We start from the raw sequence: 20986 nt of genomic DNA on the forward strand, positions 1-20986 counted from the left end.
CCATGCGTGGCATTTACCAATTACAAGTCGACCTGTGACTACCTTTGCGACCTACTTCTATAATGTATAAAAATAATATCTCTTAACTCTAAAGTTATTCTCACAATCTTTTCATTCGCTGTCAAAGCAAGTTACTAATTTTAATGTCGCTATTTGTAAACATAAATTTATTTGAACACAAAACATATTTTGCAGGAATCATCTGGGTCCAGTCCAGCTGAGAATATTAAATTATCCGCGCTTATACTGTTTACTTGGAACTTTTGCCGACTGGAGAAGCGCAGTTGGCTTCTTTAATGCAATATTCATAACAAACTTTCCTTATTTAATGATTAATGTTATACTTTTACACTATCAAGATGTGCCCATTATTTTGATAAACTTTTAAATTGGAGTTAAATATTTAAAGTTCATGTTTATCGACCCGCGTTTTGTAGACCTTGTAAGTTATTAATGTATAAGATCATTGATAAGATGAGTTACTTATTATGCATTCGCTTTTTTTTTTCTTAAGTAGAGACCCCTAATAATTTCGACAGGCCCGTATTTAGCAGAATGCCTTAGGGTCACCACAAAATCTTTAGGGACCTTTTCTGCTCTTCGTTGCGCCAGGGCCTCCAGAGGTCAAAAGTATACGATTATTCTGTAAAAGCACGTAGAAAGGTGAATCATGTTTTCATTCTGTGAAAATAAGCTTAAAAAATGATGTGTATAAGTTTGACTCTACATATTTATTATTACTGTTCAAAGATTTAATGTCTGTTTCATAATTTGTAAGCCAAGAACAATGAAAAAGCCTAGACTGATGAAGACAGAACGCGAGGACGTTGTGAACATGGGAACGACGCAAGTGCTCTGTAAGCTCTGAAATTAAGTTCCATTTAAGTTATGAACTACAGCGTCTTTTGTGAACACAGCAATTTGTAACGTTTAAGTATGAAGGTTGTTAGTTACCTAAATTTGAAGCGTTGAATTATGAAAATATGAAATGAAATTATGAAAATATAAGGCTTGTAATTAAATAGTACGTAATGTATATATTTTCGGGAATTCAAAAGTTTTTGAAAGCTGCTTGTTCTACATTAAAAAGTGTATGTTTTAAAAATCGGAATATAATGTAAGTCTTTCTTTTATTTTTTTAAGCTAATAAGTCCTGAACGGCATACCCGTATAAGTAGACCATAATCTTAGGCGTAATGTATGTGTCATCATACATTTTATTAATTCTAAGAAAAAGGTCCGCTCCTGCCTAATGACCTACATTATCGCTGATTCATTTTGCTTTTCTTGGTATGCAGCTTTTTGTGAAAAACCCCGTCAACAATTACTAGAAAATTATATTTAAAATTAATGTTGATTTTCCCATTAATTTGCACGCAGCTTTAAACATGTACTTATTCTTCAGAAATATCTTGATATATTTTAATAGATATTCATATACATAGTCTGGTTCGAAAAATTAGACATTTATGTAAATTTACTCGTATGTAAATTTATTAGCTCATAATTAATCAAATACTAGACTGTAATTAACACGTTACCAAAAGTGCGATTTCATAATAATTTGCAATATCTAAATGTGAAATCTACTTAATTTCTTTGAATACCTCTAGATACACTTATGGAAACTGCTGGGACAATTTAATCTTGTCCATACTTTTCTGTAGTTACACAGAGAAAAAAATAAAGGTTTTTTTCAAGAATTTTCTAGCATACAGTTCAAGTATGATTCTAAAATTCGAGCCTCGCAGTAAGGTCCTCGGTAGTATAGTGGTGAGTATGCTCGCCTGTCACGCGGGAGACCGGGGTTCGATTCCCCGCCGGGGAGTCTTCATAGATTTTTTTATATTTGTCTTCAGTATTTAAATATTTTGATATTAATTATCTTTCACATTTTTAATTATTTTTAGAGTCACTTATACAAATAAAAATTTTGTATAAGATTTTTTTAAGTTTTCGTTTTACATAAATAATATCAGGCAATCATAAGTGTTACTAAGTCTAAATATGTGTAAAAGTTATTAAAAATATAATTATCCATTAATTTATCTCAAATGCCTGAGTTTCATCAAATACTCTTAATTATATTTCGTAACAAGAGCATAATTTTGTACCCAAGTTTACTTTAGGATAATAAAAAGTAATATTTGCAATGACGATCTATATATTTTTCAATCGATCACAATATCCCCTATTAACTAGTACAAAAATATCAATCTTTCAGAGCACGTAGACTCATTACATTTTCGTACTTAGCGAAGCTTAGGAAGGGTGACACCTTGGTCACCCTTCCATTGTCTGAACATACTGAAACCTACTTCTCCATTAAGAAAGTAGTAAATAGTAATTATTTTCGTTCGTCTTGGCCAGATGGGCCTAACGCAATTACGGTACGTGACGGAGGTAAGGCCTGTGTTTGATAGATGTTAGGTAGGACATAATACCTATGAAACGGTTTTGGCCACAATTATCTAATGAAATGGAATATAAGGTAAGTTGGGATAATATTGGAGTTAGGACAAAAACCGTGTTAATAAAGCTGGCTAAGATATGTAGATAATACCCAGTATAGACATAGACAAAATGTATCAGACTTTTTTCTATAACATATTATTGCAGGCACGAATCGTGACGATCATATTTAAAAAAATGCAACAAGAGCATGTTATTCAAGATAATAAATATGACGTATTTTTTGTGCATTTTTAGATACTTCAAGAATTTCAGATACCTACACGTTAGTTGGCTGTTACGTGGCAAAGTAGATATCAACACAACTTACACAAGACATTTCAACTCAGCTTTTAACGATAGATAAGTTTTGGTACTTTCATTCTCACTTGATGTCGATCGTACGTTAGAATAAATTGGATTGATCAATTAAAATCCGTTTGGATGTCTTACTACCGTCTACACCGTATTTTTTCCCGGCGTACCTGAGTTAGTGTCTAAATTAACGATTACGCAGTAACTTGCTTGAGAAAGGCTCCAGGGAAAAAACAATTTTATGTTAACATGGACCAAATTTTCTGTAGTTTTCTTTTTTTATTCGAGCTATTTTGTAGTTATTGTTTGACTCACTAGTCTATGGTTACTTTAATTGTATATAACTTATTGTATCATCACGGAACAAACCCCTTTTATTATACCTTTATATACCAAGTTATTGTTAACCTTTTTATCTTTAGAATCTTCGTTTAAGTTTATTTTCTTTGTCCTATGGCTATGTACAAGTGAATTCAGACAAATTTAGTTAAAGGTAGTTTGTTGTATAGATGTTAACTGGCGATCACCATTTGTAATAATGATAAGTTGTAAAACGGCATGCTGCCGACTTAATGAGAAATGGTCACATTACATAGGTAGTTGGCGCTCTATTATGATTCATAGAGATGAAATATAACACATAAAAAAATTGATAAACATATTTTTATTTTACTATATTTAACGTGTGTGTTTATGTCAATATTCGGTATTAAATTAAAAATGTTAAAGTATACCAACAACGTAGGCAGATACTTTTGCAAGTCACTCTACGGAAGAGAGTAGAAGTATTCCCGGGCGTATATAAAGCTTTAGTGTTTTGATGTTATACACCGGGATAGCCATTGTCCCGGGCGGGTAAAAGCGGGAAGTGCACAGCGGAATGCCGGATGTCCAAAATTACAATACTTTTAGCTTGCTTTAGATGTTTTTTTAACTTTACAAATAGTAAGATAAAATAGGTGTTTATTTTTATCCGTTGTGTGCAAGTAACTCTACATTAATAAAACTAAATAAGTATATTAGTTATACAAAACATAATAAAAAATAAATTTAAAAAAATCTGCCGAAACCCGGGATCGAACCAGGGACCTTTAGATCTTCAGTCTAACGCTCTCCCAACTGAGCTATTTCGGCGGTGATAGAAGCTATGATAAACAATATTAGGAAGAGTGCAATAAGAAGTTGGAATGATTTCAATGAAATAAAGCATTCATAGTTATTTAAAGGAATAGTTAGTCAATACAAGTTGGTTTTGCTCTTTCTCTTAGATTTGCTCAGCCTGATACCAGACATTACAGAGTTTTAAAAGGACGCATAAAATAATTTGAAATTATTCATGAGAATAAAATACAACAAGAAATCCCTTATTTCTAAACATACCATGTTTTTTCTTTGAAGCACAATTTTTAAGGTTTTCAGATGACATTCAAATTGAAATACCTATTTCTGAAAGTCACGTCTATTGTTTCATTTCAGCATATTGATTGAAGCCAGTGGCTGGGTAATAACGAATTCATTAGATAATTGAGTATTGGTTAATTACAAAACTTAAACTGACTTGACTTAATTGACATTGTTTACGAGGGAGGTGTTTTGTACTTGTTTTGTTATGCCTATTTACTTTTATATAAATAATTTTTAATCGTACAGTTTTTAAATCATAATAAGTATTGTTTGGACGGCACAAAATATTTAAATTACTTGTATGCAATTAAAGTTGTTATATTTTCAGGTATTCTTTGTTTATAAAAAGATATTACAAATTACAATTAATTATACTTTTTCTTAAATTATAGAAGTAACAAACAAGTCCACGTGCATGCAGAGGATACAGTGCATCTGACGGAAAGCGGCAACTGCAGCGCATGGACAGCAATTAATTCATAAATAATTAATGGGATTGGTAATCAACTGCAAGGGTTAGAGAAGGTACCTACTACCCGAAGTCGGTCCCAGATGCATTACTATCTTTGAGAACTAAATTGGAATGCCCAGTATAAGTTCACTTCCTTATTTTGAGCTCTACTGTGTTTATAGTAGCACTTTTATTTTTTTTCAAATTTAAAATTAATATGTGTTCATCCTTTTATTGTAATTTGTTTAATTAATTTAAGTTACATTTTTTATCATTCGGAGGCTTGACTCAACGTAAAATTTTTGCGTCATACAAAAAATGGCAGTACGTCCTTCTCCAGGACCAATGTTATTTTAAATGACTTTGTTAAACTGTACAAATTGATCCTAGATGGATGCATTAAAGTCAATGAGGATGATAATGCCCCGTACTGGGCGCTGTAGGCAGGTGGTGTACAGGCAGATACAGGGCCCAGAGCAAATTGGGGCCGTTGAGCGGTTTAAGAGGTTATGGTTCATTTGCCTTTTACTAAATACGATTGCGATGCCTCTTTGGGTTCCCTGATAGAAATAGAAGGACTTGTTATTTCGCCGTCTTATTTTAGAGACACATTTTTATCTACTTTCAGGCGCGTGTATTTTGGCTTTCGTCATCACGTCCTGTACACGATGGTTCAATTGTGTAATATTTATAGCGTTTTTAAGCTATTGCGCGAGCGTTACATTATGGAAATAAAACTTCTTTGATGTAATTAAGTTGTGAAAGAAATACTTAAGTATCGTATTACATTTTGATTGTTAATTATAGTCATATTTTATTTCTCCATTAAGTAATTAACAATTATTTTAAAATGCATTAAGTGCCAAAAAACTTAAACAACACTTCTACACAAAAACTCTGGTAGATTTTTTTATATTTATACCTAACGATAAGGCAGACGGGCTAGGCTACCTGAATATATCGTGAAAGTGAATAATAATGACGATATATCTTTAAATAACAATACTGATTATAATTTATCCCGTGTAGCCATCGCTGCTATTACATACGAGTAAGTGCTTGCTTTTCAGCTGCTGTATAGTACTACTGTATGTATATTACATAGCAATGTATGTAATATTACATAGCAATACTTAGTAGAACTACTTTTTTCAAGTTCTTAGTCTACTTATTGTTGAGGATAACTCATAATACTGTTGCTTATATAGGAGACAACCATTTAAATGTATATTACATTCATACACTTGTATTGTTATTACCTGCTTGCTTTACTAGCTCGTTGTAATATGTACCAAGTTTGGACAACAAAACATACGAGTATAAAAGGTTCCTTTACTCTCATGTTCGTCTTGTTATGGTTTATTTGAAAGATAAGTGTCGAGACATGAAGATGCACTTGGAAGGTGAGCTCTATAAAAATCATAATATATTATTTATAATACAAAAAATGCAAACAGCAATATTTCTGTTATTTTTTTACGTTCAACATATGGTTTAATGTTATTACTAATTAAATGACCTATGTTATTACTCTACGGGTTAACTCTACATGTTATAAAATTATTGATCTTACATATAGTAACAACTTTATCCTACTTTAATTGTTTTTTTATTTTCAGGAGTCTTTTTATAAATTACAACTTAATTTTAATTTTGAAATTATGAAGATTTTAACATAAAAAAATACCTACATTACCTATTTAAAATACAATCACTGTACGCAGTTTTTTTAGCAAATATTTATTAATCCTACATACTTATTCAATGAAATAAATTATAATAATAAGTAAATTAGAATAATGATTGCAGTGTTAATAACAACCGAATTGATTATTAATACAACATTAATTAAATTAGTTATCGTCATGGAGCAATTCGAAAAAATAAAAATAAAACGTAGTATTACAACCTAGAACCTAGATTTTTACATAATATATACAAGCATAAATCACATAATTATGTTCTTACAAATTTACCAATTTGGTTAAATGATTTAGTTACGAAGTACAATGTCAACTTGAAATTAAACTCTGTAAGCCACCCGCAGACCCCAATTAATGTAGCCCGCGACATTGTCTGCGACAAGTTATTCACAATGGGGAAACTTCGTCAAAAACCTCTTTACGTCCAAAATATTTTTCTTTCGACAGCCTTTGTCAAAGTTTGGGGCTCATCACGAGACGCTGAAATATTATTACATTCAGGAAAGCTTTTTACATTGTTCGCGAGATCTCTTCAATTTGACGCTAAGCGGGACTCGCGCTGAGAGTTGTCGCAAAGATAAAAGGTCGTAGGTTGAGCGAGCCGCACAATTTGTGACCATCTTAACATGGAAATGGGAAAATTGTTTTCAGAATATAGCTAAGTGTAGTAATGTCCTGTAAATTCAATGGTAATTTAAACAAAAACAATCATCCACAGATTTTTTTAAATGTTAGTCTTTTAGATTTCAAGGATGGGAGGAAGGAAGCGATTGCTTTATTGCAGTGATATATGATTACTGATCACTTGAGTCTTTTAAAAATAATAAATGTTGAGAAACAATTACAATAACTAAATATTCTTAAAGTAAGTACAGCTATTAAATAAAAAATAACTATGTTGTTTCACATTCATTCACACTTCTTAACTTGCAAAATATATGCCTCGTTCCTCGCTTACAGTGGAGCAATCAGATGGCACTCGACATTTCCCTCTCAGTTAATAAATAACGGGGTTGGATAGGCTTTGCGAAAAATATCGCTAAATGCTCCTCCGGGATCGAAATAACTTTTATGTTAATATTCCTGCTTCTGTAATAAATTCGTATGAAAATGTCACGACTCACGAGATTTGTCCCGCGTTGGGAGATACAAATTGTAATGTTTAATAAACATCGCCTGAGAAAAGTGCGTGCCTTTTTATATTTTAGCCAAAAATGTAAGAGTATTAACCGCAATAATGAAACAGTATTAATAAAAACAAAAATAGTGTTAATTAAAACGTGTTTACAGAAGAAAATTTAATATAAACGTGTGATAAAGATAAAGTTTTTAGAAGCATTGAAGCCATGGAATTATAAAGTATATTCCAAGTATGTAAAATATATTCTTCATGTATGTAAATGTATTTTGGCAGTGTTGTCAGTGGCCCTGGTAGTGTGTGGCGGTGTCGACCTGGCTTCGTCACTGTCCTACATTCACGACACAGACTTACCACGAAATGCAATTAAAGGTGAGAGTAACTAGTTTTTTTTCTTTTGTTTGGCAAAAAAAAGTATAGAAGTGCGAACATTTTTATATTAAGGCATAATTAGAAAAGTAGTGATACCTTCGCAGTATGCATGTTTTTCAAACGTTCTTTAGAAAATACGTTCAGAAACCTCTCAGTTCGAGAGTAGACGGGTGGGTAGTAGCTAATGGATTAGCGACAATGTTCCTTAGAATGAAGTGACTATTAAAACTGATATAATTTAATATTCTAGATGGAGAACTATTCGACTACATAGTGGTGGGTGCAGGAGCTGCAGGCAGCGCAGAGGCCGCTCGCCTGGCACTCGCCGGACACCTTGTCTTATTGGTAGAAGCTGGTGGTAGACCAGGATTGTTATCAAAGGTAATATCTATGTATATTATTATTTATAACCTTTTTAGTCGTGTTGAGAAATGTATAACAGATTTTAATGCAAGTTCATTTAATTTTCCAGATACCTGATGCAGCGATGACTCTTCTGGGCTCCGATATCGACTGGTTCTACGACACGATACCGAACAATAAGTCCTGCTTGTCCGCCCGGGATGGGCGCTGCCGGTTCAGCCGCGGTCGTTGTCTGGGAGGCTCCACCAGCATCAACTACATGATGTACGTGCGGGGTAATCCTATCGATTATGACTACGACATTCCAGGATGGTCCTGGCGAGATTTTAAACCTTATTTCCTTCGCTACGAGGGTTTGCAAAGCTTGCGCCATCTTCCTGTTTCTTCGTATCCTTACCACAATACGACTGGAGCTGTCGATATAAGTTTCTTTGGAGAATCCGATAACCCGTGGCGTCAGAGAATATTGCAAGGTTTAAATACTTTAAAGTTTCCCTACAATCCCGACGTTAATTCAAAGTCGCAAATCGGAGTCACGCGGAGTCTCGGATTTGTTTATAGAGGTGAACGGGTCTCCACAGCTACTGCATACCTAGATAAAAACGACGTTAAGAAGAAACTTCAAATAGCATTGAACATGAGGTGCACAGGAGTCATCATCGATGAAGATAATGTAGCACGTGGAGTTACAGTTGTACGAGGGAAACATAATAATAACACCATTAAATTCTACGCAAAAAATGAAGTTATACTGAGCGCTGGCACTGTGGGCTCAGCTCAATTGTTAATGTTATCTGGAATAGGACCTGAAGACCATCTTCAACAGTTACATATTCCTATACGTTCTGATCTGCCCGTTGGGGAAGACATGAGCGACCACATTCTACCCGTTATGATAATCCAAGTAGATCGGGTGTCCCATCCTGCTGAAAAACTATCTCTGCTGGGAGAATTAGGTGTAGAAGCTTTTCAGTGGTTAATAAATCGTAATGGGCCACTTGCTTCCATAGGTGTGTCTGATATAGTTGCTTTTGCTAACATAAACTGCTATGATTTTATGACTTGTCAGTTAGAAAATGGAGCTGAATGTGAAATTCCCACTCTTCAGATTATTTTTTCGTACGTTGATAGGTACAAAATACGTTTCGCTCCACAAATCATTAGGCGATTTTACAATAAAGAAGTTGCTGATCAGATTTTTGCTGCTAACGAAAATAGTGCTTTCCTGTTGGTTTTACCAATTTTATTGCAGCCAAAATCGAGAGGATGGATACGTTTGAGCAGTGCAGACCCGCTGGCTTCTCCAGAAATCATGCCCAATTACCTTGATTGTAAAGAAGACGTAGAAGAAATGATTAAATCGATGAAGATAATAGAGCAATTAGTGCAGACACCGGCGTTCGTATCGCACAATGCTTCCTTCTTGCCACTGAAATTTCAAGGGTGTCCTGAGTTCGGGGAAATTGGTTATTGGGAGTGCTACCTCCGTCACATGACAAACTCTGTGTTTCATGCTGTTGGGACAGCGGCGCTGGGCAAGGTTGTGGATGAGAGGCTCCGTGTGCGAGGAGTGAAGGCCTTGCGCGTGGGAGACGCTTCAGTGCTGCCCAGGGTCCCGCGCGGGAACACCGCCGCTGCAACCATCGCGGTGGGCGAGAGACTAGCTGATTTTATACTAGAAGATAATATTAGTGTATGATTTCATTTATTTAAGACTCACTTTTGTTTACTAATTATTACTATATTTTATCTATTATTTATTGCAAGTCAATATAAAAAATAATTTTATATGGTTTTCGGTATTCACTATTATAAACAGAGGCTTAGAAATTAAGGTTTATTTAATATGTCTTCTATAGAGCGGATAAGATACGCGCAGATGAGGCCCATGTTCTATTTTATAGTAATTGTCATAGTTTAATGAACATTTATTAGATTAATTCATAAGTTCAGTAATTAGGACAAATAACCTTCTGCATACATTTCTATCGAGTATCAAATAAAATACACGAAATGTGTTCTTATACTTTATTAAAGACTGAACTAAATAATCATTTATTTATGTTACGTTATGATTCATAAAAATAATGTTGGTAAAATCAACAAACAGATATTTTCTCTGTTAACATTAATTTATGTTACATTTTATAATGGTAATTTTTGTATGTTTTACTTTGAAAGTACATTTAGTATACTTAATAATATTTATTTTGCGGTTTTTTTGTAGCAGAGTATAGTGCTTAAATGAAAACTAAGCGAGAGAAACTGACGTATTATAATTTTGGGTAATTTATAAAATTATAGACGCATGCGCCTGGTGGGGAATCTCGTACTAATGGTGAAATTAAATTCTTAGTTTATAAATATAGTATGTTTTTGGAATATATTTCGCTCAGGATTGTAGATAAATTATGGAAAAACGTGGGAGGAAATTTTCGTCGTGCGTGATGTGTGAGAGCGTCGACGTGATGGAATGGTGACTATCCTCCTGGAACCAGAGGCATGGAAAATATTATCACTTCGTCATTCATTCAGAAACAAATATAGTGATGTTTATTTTAATATATATAACATGAATTATGCTACCAAAATGCGAAGGAACGTACCGTTTCATTTCATAACTCATTAATTTTATACACGTTTTCAGATTCCTTTGATTACTAGTGGCAAGTGTCCTCCATAATTGTATTTGATGTATAAAGTAAAGTATGTGATCTCGAATAAATAAATCTATCCTTGCCAAAAGGTACTCCCATAATCAAGATTACCTCGTCCAAAAACCAACATAGCACAATAACCAATAGATACAGACAGACGTGTATATTTTGATAGGCAAATAAGCAAACTGTACTTTGAAGTAAATACGTACGAGCTTTTATTTATTTATTTGCAAAGATTAGCATAATTTGGCAAAGTTCTTGAATACTTAAAACAATTCCAATAAAGTTTCAATCGGTGCCAAGTTGCCGGAGATACGAGAGGCGTGGAGTATTGTCGTTGTTGTGAATGGCACAGCGCCCGCTTACAATGCTCGCTGCGTGGCAAAGTTAGCGGCAAATCTTGTTACGGGCTAACTCGGCCGGGAGCTAGGTTTGCCAACTGCCACTAAATACTAAATTATAAAAATAGTAAATTACTGAAAAAATAGGAAATGTTTTTTCTAAGTTTGGCAAGATCTCCCGCCGAGCTAGGTGATCACGTCCGGAGAGCGTCAGAGAGTTCGAAACTTGTATAAATGCAAGATGTTAAGAAAACATCGAAAATGTGATTCAGAATACGCGTAGCGCCATCTTTTGACGAGAAGGGGGAAGTCACCACAAAGGTATTATCCAATTATGAGAAATGTTTTGAAGGCTATCGTATTGTGACTATCTCTAGTATGGACGTAAAAATGAACTTCATAGCCTGTCGTTAGAAGGTATTTAAAAATAAAGACTGAGGTTTACCACTTTATAACATTTGAATCGTAAGTTATCATTAAAACAAAAGCAATGGTATATTTTTTAAAAAGCTAGATAGTGACAACCCTATAACACACATCCACACAACCGCAGCACGCAAACAAGATAAACAGATATGGACACGAGTCCCGAGCAACTTCTCCAGCGCCCAGACACCCCTCGATACCAATTTCCATACTAAACTGCGTTATTCACTTCGCTACGAGGAGCTACGTGCAGGTTTTTATGAATTTTAAATTTAATCATGTTATCTGATTCAGGTTCGAAGGTGGTTGGGTTACGCTGTTAAGATAACGAACTGGAAAAGTTTTCAAAGAGAATGTTCTTTTAGTGACTTACAATGTTTGTTACTAATTAATCAAAGCCATTTTTGTACTTTACAAAAAATTAAGTATGTAAAACAAAGTAATACATGAAAGAAACTATAAATATAGATTTAAACAATATGTACAGGTAATAAACAAGTAACTTAAACTAAACAACATCTCAAAGCAAAGCCAAAGTGAAACAAGACAAATTACAATTGAAATGTCGTATTTAATGTTAAAATAATGTTTTCATTCAAAAGTAAAGGCAAAATTTAGTTGATTAGTCGCTTTTTAGAACTTAGTCGTATAAGTCTAAACATAAGGTAGGTATTATGTTCAGTAGAGTCACTTCAGTCGACCTGCAAAATATCTCCTTTAGTAAAAATGGCCTGTTTGTACCGATAATAAATTCCTGTTTAAATTTCAAACTGTTTTTGGAAAGGTTTCGTAAATAACAAACGTACATTATTATTCTACTTATTTATGGAAATAAATTATTTATCATTACGGCAACTTTACTTAAAAAAACATTATTCCTAAGTTTAACAATTCATTGTCGTACCGACTCTACCGTTTGTTCCAGGAATCATGAAGCCATTTTATACAACTACGCAATCATTGAAGTAAATTGGATACAATTTCGGCTACAATAATAATATAATTCTTCTTCTAAGAATCTGGAGTATTGTTGTAAATAAATACATGTCGCGAAGTGTCGTGAAGTTGCGGCGCTAGATTATTCTGATGGAAGTAGGTTATCCCAAATTGATTTGAATGTTCTAATAAAATATCTCTATATGTAATTGTACATACAAGTTTTTACAAAATCATTAACACTGCTCCAGAAAGAGCCTATACCACGAAATTAAATATCGATCTATAAAATTTACGAGTACTTACATATTACGTTAGAACTCTATCAAATTCTCCAACATTATAATATCGTTCACCCCGTACATATTCTTCTTTCTAAATTAGTTAAATAATATAGCTCAATTGTACATACTCTAAAAGTCCAGACTCGAATTCCAGACTCCTCTAATTTCCCAAAATTAGGTAAGTATGTATGTATTTGTATTGATTAACAATAATTTTATTTAAGACAAATAAAAATTAAAAGTCTATCAAAATATTTTCAAAACGGTATTTACAAAAGTCCTAGCCTTAGTTGAATGTACCATTTTACATTTATTGAGAGACTCATCTTTCTGTGGGTAAATAAGAGTCAATGGAAATATGAAGTGACTTACAGGAAGCACCAAACCACAATATATTCCTGTACAACAGTATAAAGCACTAAGAACTTCATAATAGTGCTATTAGATGAAAACGAGCTCGTCCAAGCGGCTCGCTGTAATTAGAGTCGTTCAGAGCTCGAACACAACCGTATTAGCTGCGACGTAACGAGGCTGCACGCTGCCCGTTTTATACAAAACTACCCTGCTGGTAATAACTTCGTTAGCTTTGAATAAGAACAAAGTTTTAAACGTTCGAGATGCTGTAATTTGCACTTCATTATTTCAAGACCCTAGCTTAACAAAGAAGTGTCCGTTTAAGATTTCAAATTGTCATTTTCAATAGTTTTCGCATTCTTATTGGTATGATAATAAACAATTTTTGAGCGTGAAAAATGGCAGAATGAAGGTTACTAAATTGGTAGTTACCCATCATTTCTGTATAGTCATATACACTTTTATCAGTTATTATAATATTTTAGGAATATTTTAGGTAGGTACATGTTTATAACTATTCTCGAAAGTTGCTTCATGAAATTGCAGATTAACCTTAAGTTCTGATTAGTGTTAATAAATGTAAAGTAACTTCGCTACTACCCTTGTTAAATGTTAAAAATTATAGAACTAGAGTATTTGCGCAGTAGGTACAATTTATCGCATGAATAATGGAACAAAATTACAGTTTAATCACCGACTCTGTTTGATAATAGTTTAAAACTTTGAACTCAAACTATCGTTATGTGATATCGCATAGACATACGTTTAATCGGCCTCGAAATAACTGTTTCCTAAACCTTTTATGTAAATTAGGAGCTCTAGTAAGTTTGTTCGGCGAAATTTAGTGTGGCCTGCAAGGATTGGCGATTTACACGCACTAAAATACGTTATAAAGGGAAATCCTTCGGGATGGCGGAATATCACGTTAGCTATGAACGTCGTAAAAACCCGGGCGACCTCTAGCGGGTCGAGCGCAACAAGTTTTTAGGGTTTGTTAGACAAATAGGTTTGAAACGCTACGTTTGTGAATTAAGTGCGAAAAATTGGACAAGATGAGAGTTTGGCTTAGTAATGAGGATCACTACTATTACTAAGATTTGACTTATAAAATTGTAAATAATATATAAATTACAAATTAGACAGAATTTTGAATTGGTCATTAATATAGCAGATTAAATAGCGTCTCGTTGTCGAAGATGAAATAGTTTTATAAAAACTTTTATGAAAATTTTATTGGCAACGAGTATGACACGTCTTAAGATTATATGTGACGTAAATTTACGCCGCCGAGGAGGTCGATCGTTGATAAAAAATGATGTATTTTCCACGTGAACGAATGAAATCTCCAATAGCATTTTTTTGGCACCTTCGGCGAAAAGATGTTAGGTTTTATTCTTTTTACCTACGTAAGGACTTACTTATGTGGCGTCCACTCCAATATGCTACATATTTTGCTACACTTAAGAATATTATTTATTAACTTACCTTAAAAATAATCATAACACACACAGATAATATAAATATATACCTATATACATACACTTACATTACATACATATAAATATATACACAGACATACATACACAAACAAGCATAATTACCCATATAAATATTAATATAAAAATATAATGTAAAATAATAACTAAAATCATATATATAAAAATAGCAATGTTAAAATGTTCTGAGTAAAAAAATAAAAATGTTAAAAATATTTTGTTTGTAAAAATAGGACAATCAATTCCAATTTTATATAGTTGCTTACGGTATGGCCGACCGGTGCCGAGCGCAGGCGATCCCTCCCGATCGGCCGCCTGCGCGCGCGCCGCGCGGCGCGCGCGGAGCGAGCAGTCGGTCCCGCATCAATCTAAGGCTATACCGCGCCACTTATTTTTTTCGCGCCGCTTTAAAAACTACTTGTGTATCGCTTAATTTTCGGACTCTGTGCTTGTGTATGTGTATGCTGAACTATATCTCTTTTCTGCCTCTTTCTCGCTCTGCTTTCTTCTGTATTTTGTATGGTGTATTGTGGCTAAATAAAAAGTGTGTTCGTGGATTTGGACTTGGATTATTTACATATTACCACTTAATTCATAATCTCACCACCACCAATCAACCACCTCCTACACTTATTATTTTCAAAAGAGCAAAACAAATGTTATATCATATAAAGAGAATGAAAAGCAAGCGGGTAAATATAAAATCCCACCTGTCTCTACTTTTTATTTGAATGCGGATTGCGAAGGGAAATATTTTTTTGACCAATGTGTTTCATTTTTTGGCACACGCTGCAGCCCAAATCTATTTAGATGTATGAGGTCATTTCGGATCCATATCCGATAACGAATTGCACAGTTGTGATCGATTACAGATATATTTCTATCCCTAGGGACCTAGTTAAAACGCTTCGTATATTTGCTTTAACAATTCATATGCCCTACAAATCACTAGTGTTATATCGTTGTTATTAGCAAGCTTTGGAATATTGCTGACAGCAAGCTCTACGTTATTTACATATTTAGCTGGAGCGTGTGATAAACAATATTTTTAAAGCATAAAGGGTATACTACCCTTAAAATACAGACGGAGAAGTTCTTTCAAAAATAACAAGTGGATAAAACTGTTTAAATGCAGTATTTAATGTATGTGCATATGGAATTATTATATGCAAATACTTTAAAACATTTATTATTAAGAATAATCGTACTTATGCAAGTTTCACAAACTTAATAAAAACTAATTTAAAACTACTGAAAAAACTTTCCAACTTGATTAGAAAACGCCACTTATCTTCCATGTTGGTGTACTCCTGCGAAATAATGAACTATTCTATTGCAAAATATATTAAATATTTTTTTAAACTAATCTGATATTTAACAGATGGTATCGCTGACGGCTCCGTGGTTGTGGTATTGGGATCTGATGGTAAGTGACCACTGATGTCCTTGGACATATGTAATCGATGTCAGACAAGGTAAGAGTTGTGTCTGAGGTCGGCCACAGATGTGTTGTTACCCCGAAGGACTAAGCTGGCACGTCTCATGGAAATGACTCTACCTTACTCTTTGTTATAAGTTAGAAATAGGTGTGGCGATGGCGCCTCTGGAATTGAATCTTGTTTTGAACTACTGTAAGGTCACATTTATTACTATAGCTACCTTACTGCGTTAGTTCAACGTTATAAAAAAAAATAAAAAAAATAGTTTAAAACCTTTCATTTGAAAAATAATACTGGCCTCATATTTAATTGGCTGTAACGCTGTATTCGTGATTAAAAAAAACAAAAGTGTATTATGGTGTGAAGCGGGAGATGTCAAGGACGATGTTTGTGGAGGTCTTGGAATTAATTAAAAATAACTAGCTGGGGATTCAAGTCTCTCATTGGAAATGCCCCAACACTACTATATATAATTTCTTTATTTCTCGCTCTACTATTTATACTAGTCTCATTAGTAATATAGTAGATTATCAGAATATATAGAATTCTTTTGAAATAATGTAGCAACCAGATAATCTATATGTATAAAAGCGAAAAGATACTCACGTTCAAAACGTATTAATCAAGGACTAAACTACTGAAGCTACAATCATGAAATTTGAAATATAACATCATTTTATAATGCAGATGCGCACTAAGAACGGATTTTTTGATATTCCACCGTAAAAGGGGTTAAATGGGGGTTGAAAGTTAATATGGAAGTCCGTTATATTTAAAACAAACTGGATGAAAATTGGTATTTAGCTTTCTGATTAAAAGTAATAAAAATCTAATCTAAGGGTTTTTCCAAAATCAACCCTAAAGGTGGTTAAATAGGGGTTGACAGCTTATTTTAAATTTTGCCATTTTGAAAGCCAGCACTATGAAAGTTAGCCATTGCTTTACTGGTTAGGTTAGTGGGGTATGGTTGTGGTTATGCGTGGATTCGTAATAAAATTTTGGGCTAGAACAGGGCTACAGTATCCCCTGCCTGTCGTACGAGACTTCTGGAGTTGCGGGCGGCAAGAATGGGAGCCCTAACCGCCCAGCCAGAGAACCTGGAAAGAACCACTGTATATAAGGCCCCATATAACATGGACGGTTCCTATGGAATAGCGTAAATAATAATTATTGTATCCTACATGAATCTTATATTTTAAAGAAAGGTTCATTACTGACCACTAATTAGAGTTTTTGTGTATGTTTCTGAAGAAAACTTGACCAATTTAGGTACACAGTGACGAAAGAAAAGCTTTTATTAATTAAATATTAATGCTACTTTATCGTTAAAATTGTTAAAGGTACAAATTTACGATTACAGTTATTTGTATATAATATCATATTTTTTACGCGGGCGAAGCCGCGGGTTCTGCTAGTATATGAATAGAAATAAGATTTCATTTCGAAGGAGCATTCTAAGCACTTTAAACTGAATGAATTTCGCTTATCTTTGTAGAAATGAATGGGATTTAAAATGTAAATTGATATCATTTCATTTAAATGTATCTCTCGTGCGAAGATACGGAGAAAATATTCATCTTAAAGAAGTTTTATTGGTAGTTACTTACAAAAAGGTAAATAGGGTTCCTTACAATCTATACAAGAAAACTTTTTCAAAACTGTCACGTTTTTGTGCTATCGGACTTATATCTTATGGGTTTAAATAAATTTTTTAAAAGAAAAATATTTGGAGTAAAATGAATTTAGTTTTTATGACGTCCGTACATGGACGTCTTGGCATAAGTTGTGAGAGTCTGAGAATCTCGGAGAACTTACACAGCTGAGAGTCCTTAAAGTCTACTAATCCCATACGGCCAGCTTGGTGGATTATAGTCTACTATTCTCAGGAAACCAGAACTGTGCCCACAAGAGGTGTACCTCTTGTGGGCACAGCTGTTACTGTAGTAACAGCTTACCAATGACAATATGGATATGATTTCACATAATACGAGTACAAAAACGGTAACAAAATGATATTGATATAATTTTCCCGTTATTTTGACTTCGACAGTCACCAGATTCCACAAGTCGAAGCCAGAAGTATAAGCCTATATTATTAAAACCGAGGAAGAAATGATAAGGAAAATAAATTTTAATGGAATAAGTTTTTTAATTTACGACACAGATGAGAATGAACTGGGTTTAAGATTTAATTACGATATGGTAGACGCGGCCGCCGGTTCAAATCCGCATTTCTGCATTACTCGATCTAATTCAATTTAGTTTAATCTTATAAAATTGAAATGAATTTGTGATAAATGTTGACTATTATTTTTAACACCCGACGCAAAAAGAGCTCTGTGGTATAGTAGCACTTGCGTGAATGAACCGATCTCGATTTTTTTTTTCCTTGAAAGGTGTTAAGTCATCATCAAGTGATGAAATCTTGATCGAAAGTGATCCAAAAATCGATCGATCGAAAAATCGAAGAACTATGATTCAAGAAAAGTTTTCGTTTGCAGCCTGAGTTATTTTTAGTTTTCTTGAAGCTTGTAGTTAAATCTTGCATGCTAGAACTTTATCATGTAAACATCTGAATTTATCGAAAATTTCTACCTCTGTGTAATGAGTAGGTTCTTATATTTTTGTATTGCTTTGTTAAAGGAATATTTTTGATTTAAATATTCTTGTCTACTTTTACGCCCGAATTAGATGAAAAAAATACCAAAGGGGAAAACATCTTTAAATACCTTCATTTACTATATCATATTCCCAAGACTCCGGTGTCGATTAACTGCACAGGTTTTCCTCCAATTTTCCTGCTTAAAACCTCCGACCCGGTTATTGGCCCGGAGTGCCCCGAAGAGGAAATACGACATGGATTGGACCAGGATCCCGGAAGAGATTTCGAATTCCCTGAAACATTTTATTTTTTAAGACGTTTCTTGTATTACGGATTTATCCAAAACAATCTTGAATACAAGGTTGACGTAAAATAGACTACATTTTTAAGCAGTTTATTTGAAAACTACTTAGATTACAATCCAAAAGTATCATATATTCACTAAGACATCAGAACTGTACAATGTACATACAGTACATATAAGCGATTATTATAAAAATGTAAATCTGACAGTAAAAAATATATACGCCGGACTGCCTATGGTTACTACCATAATTTAGACGAATCCAACGATATCCCATATATATTAAAATCTGTCAAGTCGTTTGTTCTGTGGGGGTGCCAAAGAATGAGACATACATATATCCCCTCCGGCCTCCGTAGCCGGGAAAAATATGTGAAAACGCGCTCCATTTTCAACTAAGCTGAAGGGGATAAAATTCCTATAGAATATTTATCACGACCTTCCCCATAACCGTTACATGGCATTACATGAATGGAAATGATCACTCAACACCAGGTGGGTTGCAGGCTTGATTGTTGTTACCATTACATAAAATGTAGGGTAAGTACACTTAAAAGCACTTAAAACTGAGCGTCCATTTGGCAAAAGTTATTTAATATTTTTTGAAAAAAAAAGCTAAAATTGTTGTCAGTTTTGATAAATGTTAAAGGCGTGTTATTAAATTCTTTAGAAGGGTTATTTTTGGAACGAAGCGAGTGCTCCGTTGAGCCTCAATTATGCTTTAAGAGCTTAAAATATTCAGCGCAATGTTGCCTTTGATGCTGACATTTATAAGTCATATTTGTCGGTGGTTCAAAAACAGGTGTTTGTATGACGATCCAATGGCACAGTGGTATTTTATTGCGTAAGGTTTTTGATCCTTTTCCCGGTTTAAGTTAAAATGTTTGGATTAGCTTAACTGCTTTGTTACATAACTTCAGAGTATGTTCCTAACTAAATAACTTGATACAGAATCCAATATTCTGTGTAATATCATGAGAGATAAACTCAATCAAATAAAGGAATTTAAAAAACTAATAAATTGTAAGCAAACTGTATAATAATGTGTCAAATAATTAATCTATGTAATAACTCTACTCAGACGTGTGATAGAGGCCTAGGTATAATTGAAAATGATTGTATGAGTGTAGTGCTTCATAATTGTTTCATTTATTATGTAACATTTATGTTTAACAAGTATGCAGTTGTAATAGTATAGTATATATACGGCAATACTAAATTCTTTAAATTCCTTCAGAAATCATAGAAGAAAAAACTTGTTCCCTGTTCCATGATTGTACTACATCAATATGTATTTATCTACGGTATGTATTATATATGTATATATAACATGTATTTCTTATATTTTACCCTAGCTATAAGGCAGGCAGGCTACCTGATGGAAAGAAGGCACTGTCGTCTATGGTCATTTGCAATACCAGGGGTCGTAAATGCGCCCCCAGTCTTGAAGAATAGCTCCTTTTACATTTTATTGAAGAGCCCCATGTTATTTTAACGTTAGATATTTCAACTTTTCGTCTTCAAACATGTCACGATGTCGTGAACATTGTTAGGTGTTGCGTTATTGAGTTGGTGACTCTCCAAGACTGTGAATGTAATTAAACATTAACTCAGTCGCCCAAGTTACGTGAAACACAGTTTACATGTTTGTCTAAAGCCGTAATTTGCGCAGCCTGTGTGTCTTGGAAGGACTTGCCTCCATTTGCGGGCATTGTGCGAAAAACAAACTGTTTAATCTCGCTACTTAACTGCAAACTTGCAAGCTAAGTTTTACTTGGTTAATTCACTGCTTTTGTACATAGAAGTTTGCAAGCCCCTAGGGCGTGATAATGTTCGTTTTAAAAGTTAAAGATTGACGAAGTGCTTATTAACGTTGGTTGCAGTCACAGACCTATATTTAGATATAGGTCTGTGGTCGCAGTTATTAACTAGCAATGGTATGAAAAT

At 33.8% G+C, this 20986-nt stretch overlaps 1 protein-coding gene and 2 non-coding genes across 3 annotated transcripts; 2 read left to right on the forward strand and 1 right to left on the reverse strand.

Annotated features, from left to right (window-relative positions):
* The first annotated feature begins 1756 nt into the window (after positions 1–1756).
* On the forward strand, positions 1757–1828 carry TRNAD-GUC (transfer RNA aspartic acid (anticodon GUC)). Its single transcript has one exon. It is a non-coding gene; the product is annotated as a tRNA-Asp (tRNA).
* A 1999-nt stretch (positions 1829–3827) lies between these two features.
* TRNAF-GAA (transfer RNA phenylalanine (anticodon GAA)) lies at positions 3828–3900 on the reverse strand. The gene has a single exon. It is a non-coding gene; the product is annotated as a tRNA-Phe (tRNA).
* A 1872-nt stretch (positions 3901–5772) lies between these two features.
* On the forward strand, positions 5773–10147 carry LOC140757205 (ecdysone oxidase-like). The gene is made up of 4 exons (XM_073092740.1): positions 5773–6024; positions 7739–7834; positions 8085–8215; positions 8307–10147. Exons 1-4 carry the CDS (start codon positions 5976–5978, stop codon positions 9894–9896), a joined length of 1866 nt encoding a protein of 621 aa, XP_072948841.1. The 5' UTR covers positions 5773–5975; the 3' UTR covers positions 9897–10147.
* Positions 10148–20986: the final 10839 nt, after the last annotated feature.

This window comes from Epargyreus clarus, unplaced genomic scaffold (genome assembly GCF_041222505.1).
Source record: "Epargyreus clarus isolate Ecla_fem2 unplaced genomic scaffold, WU_Ecla_fem_2.2 ptg000004l, whole genome shotgun sequence".
In the NCBI taxonomy this organism is placed as follows: domain Eukaryota; kingdom Metazoa; phylum Arthropoda; class Insecta; order Lepidoptera; family Hesperiidae; genus Epargyreus; species Epargyreus clarus.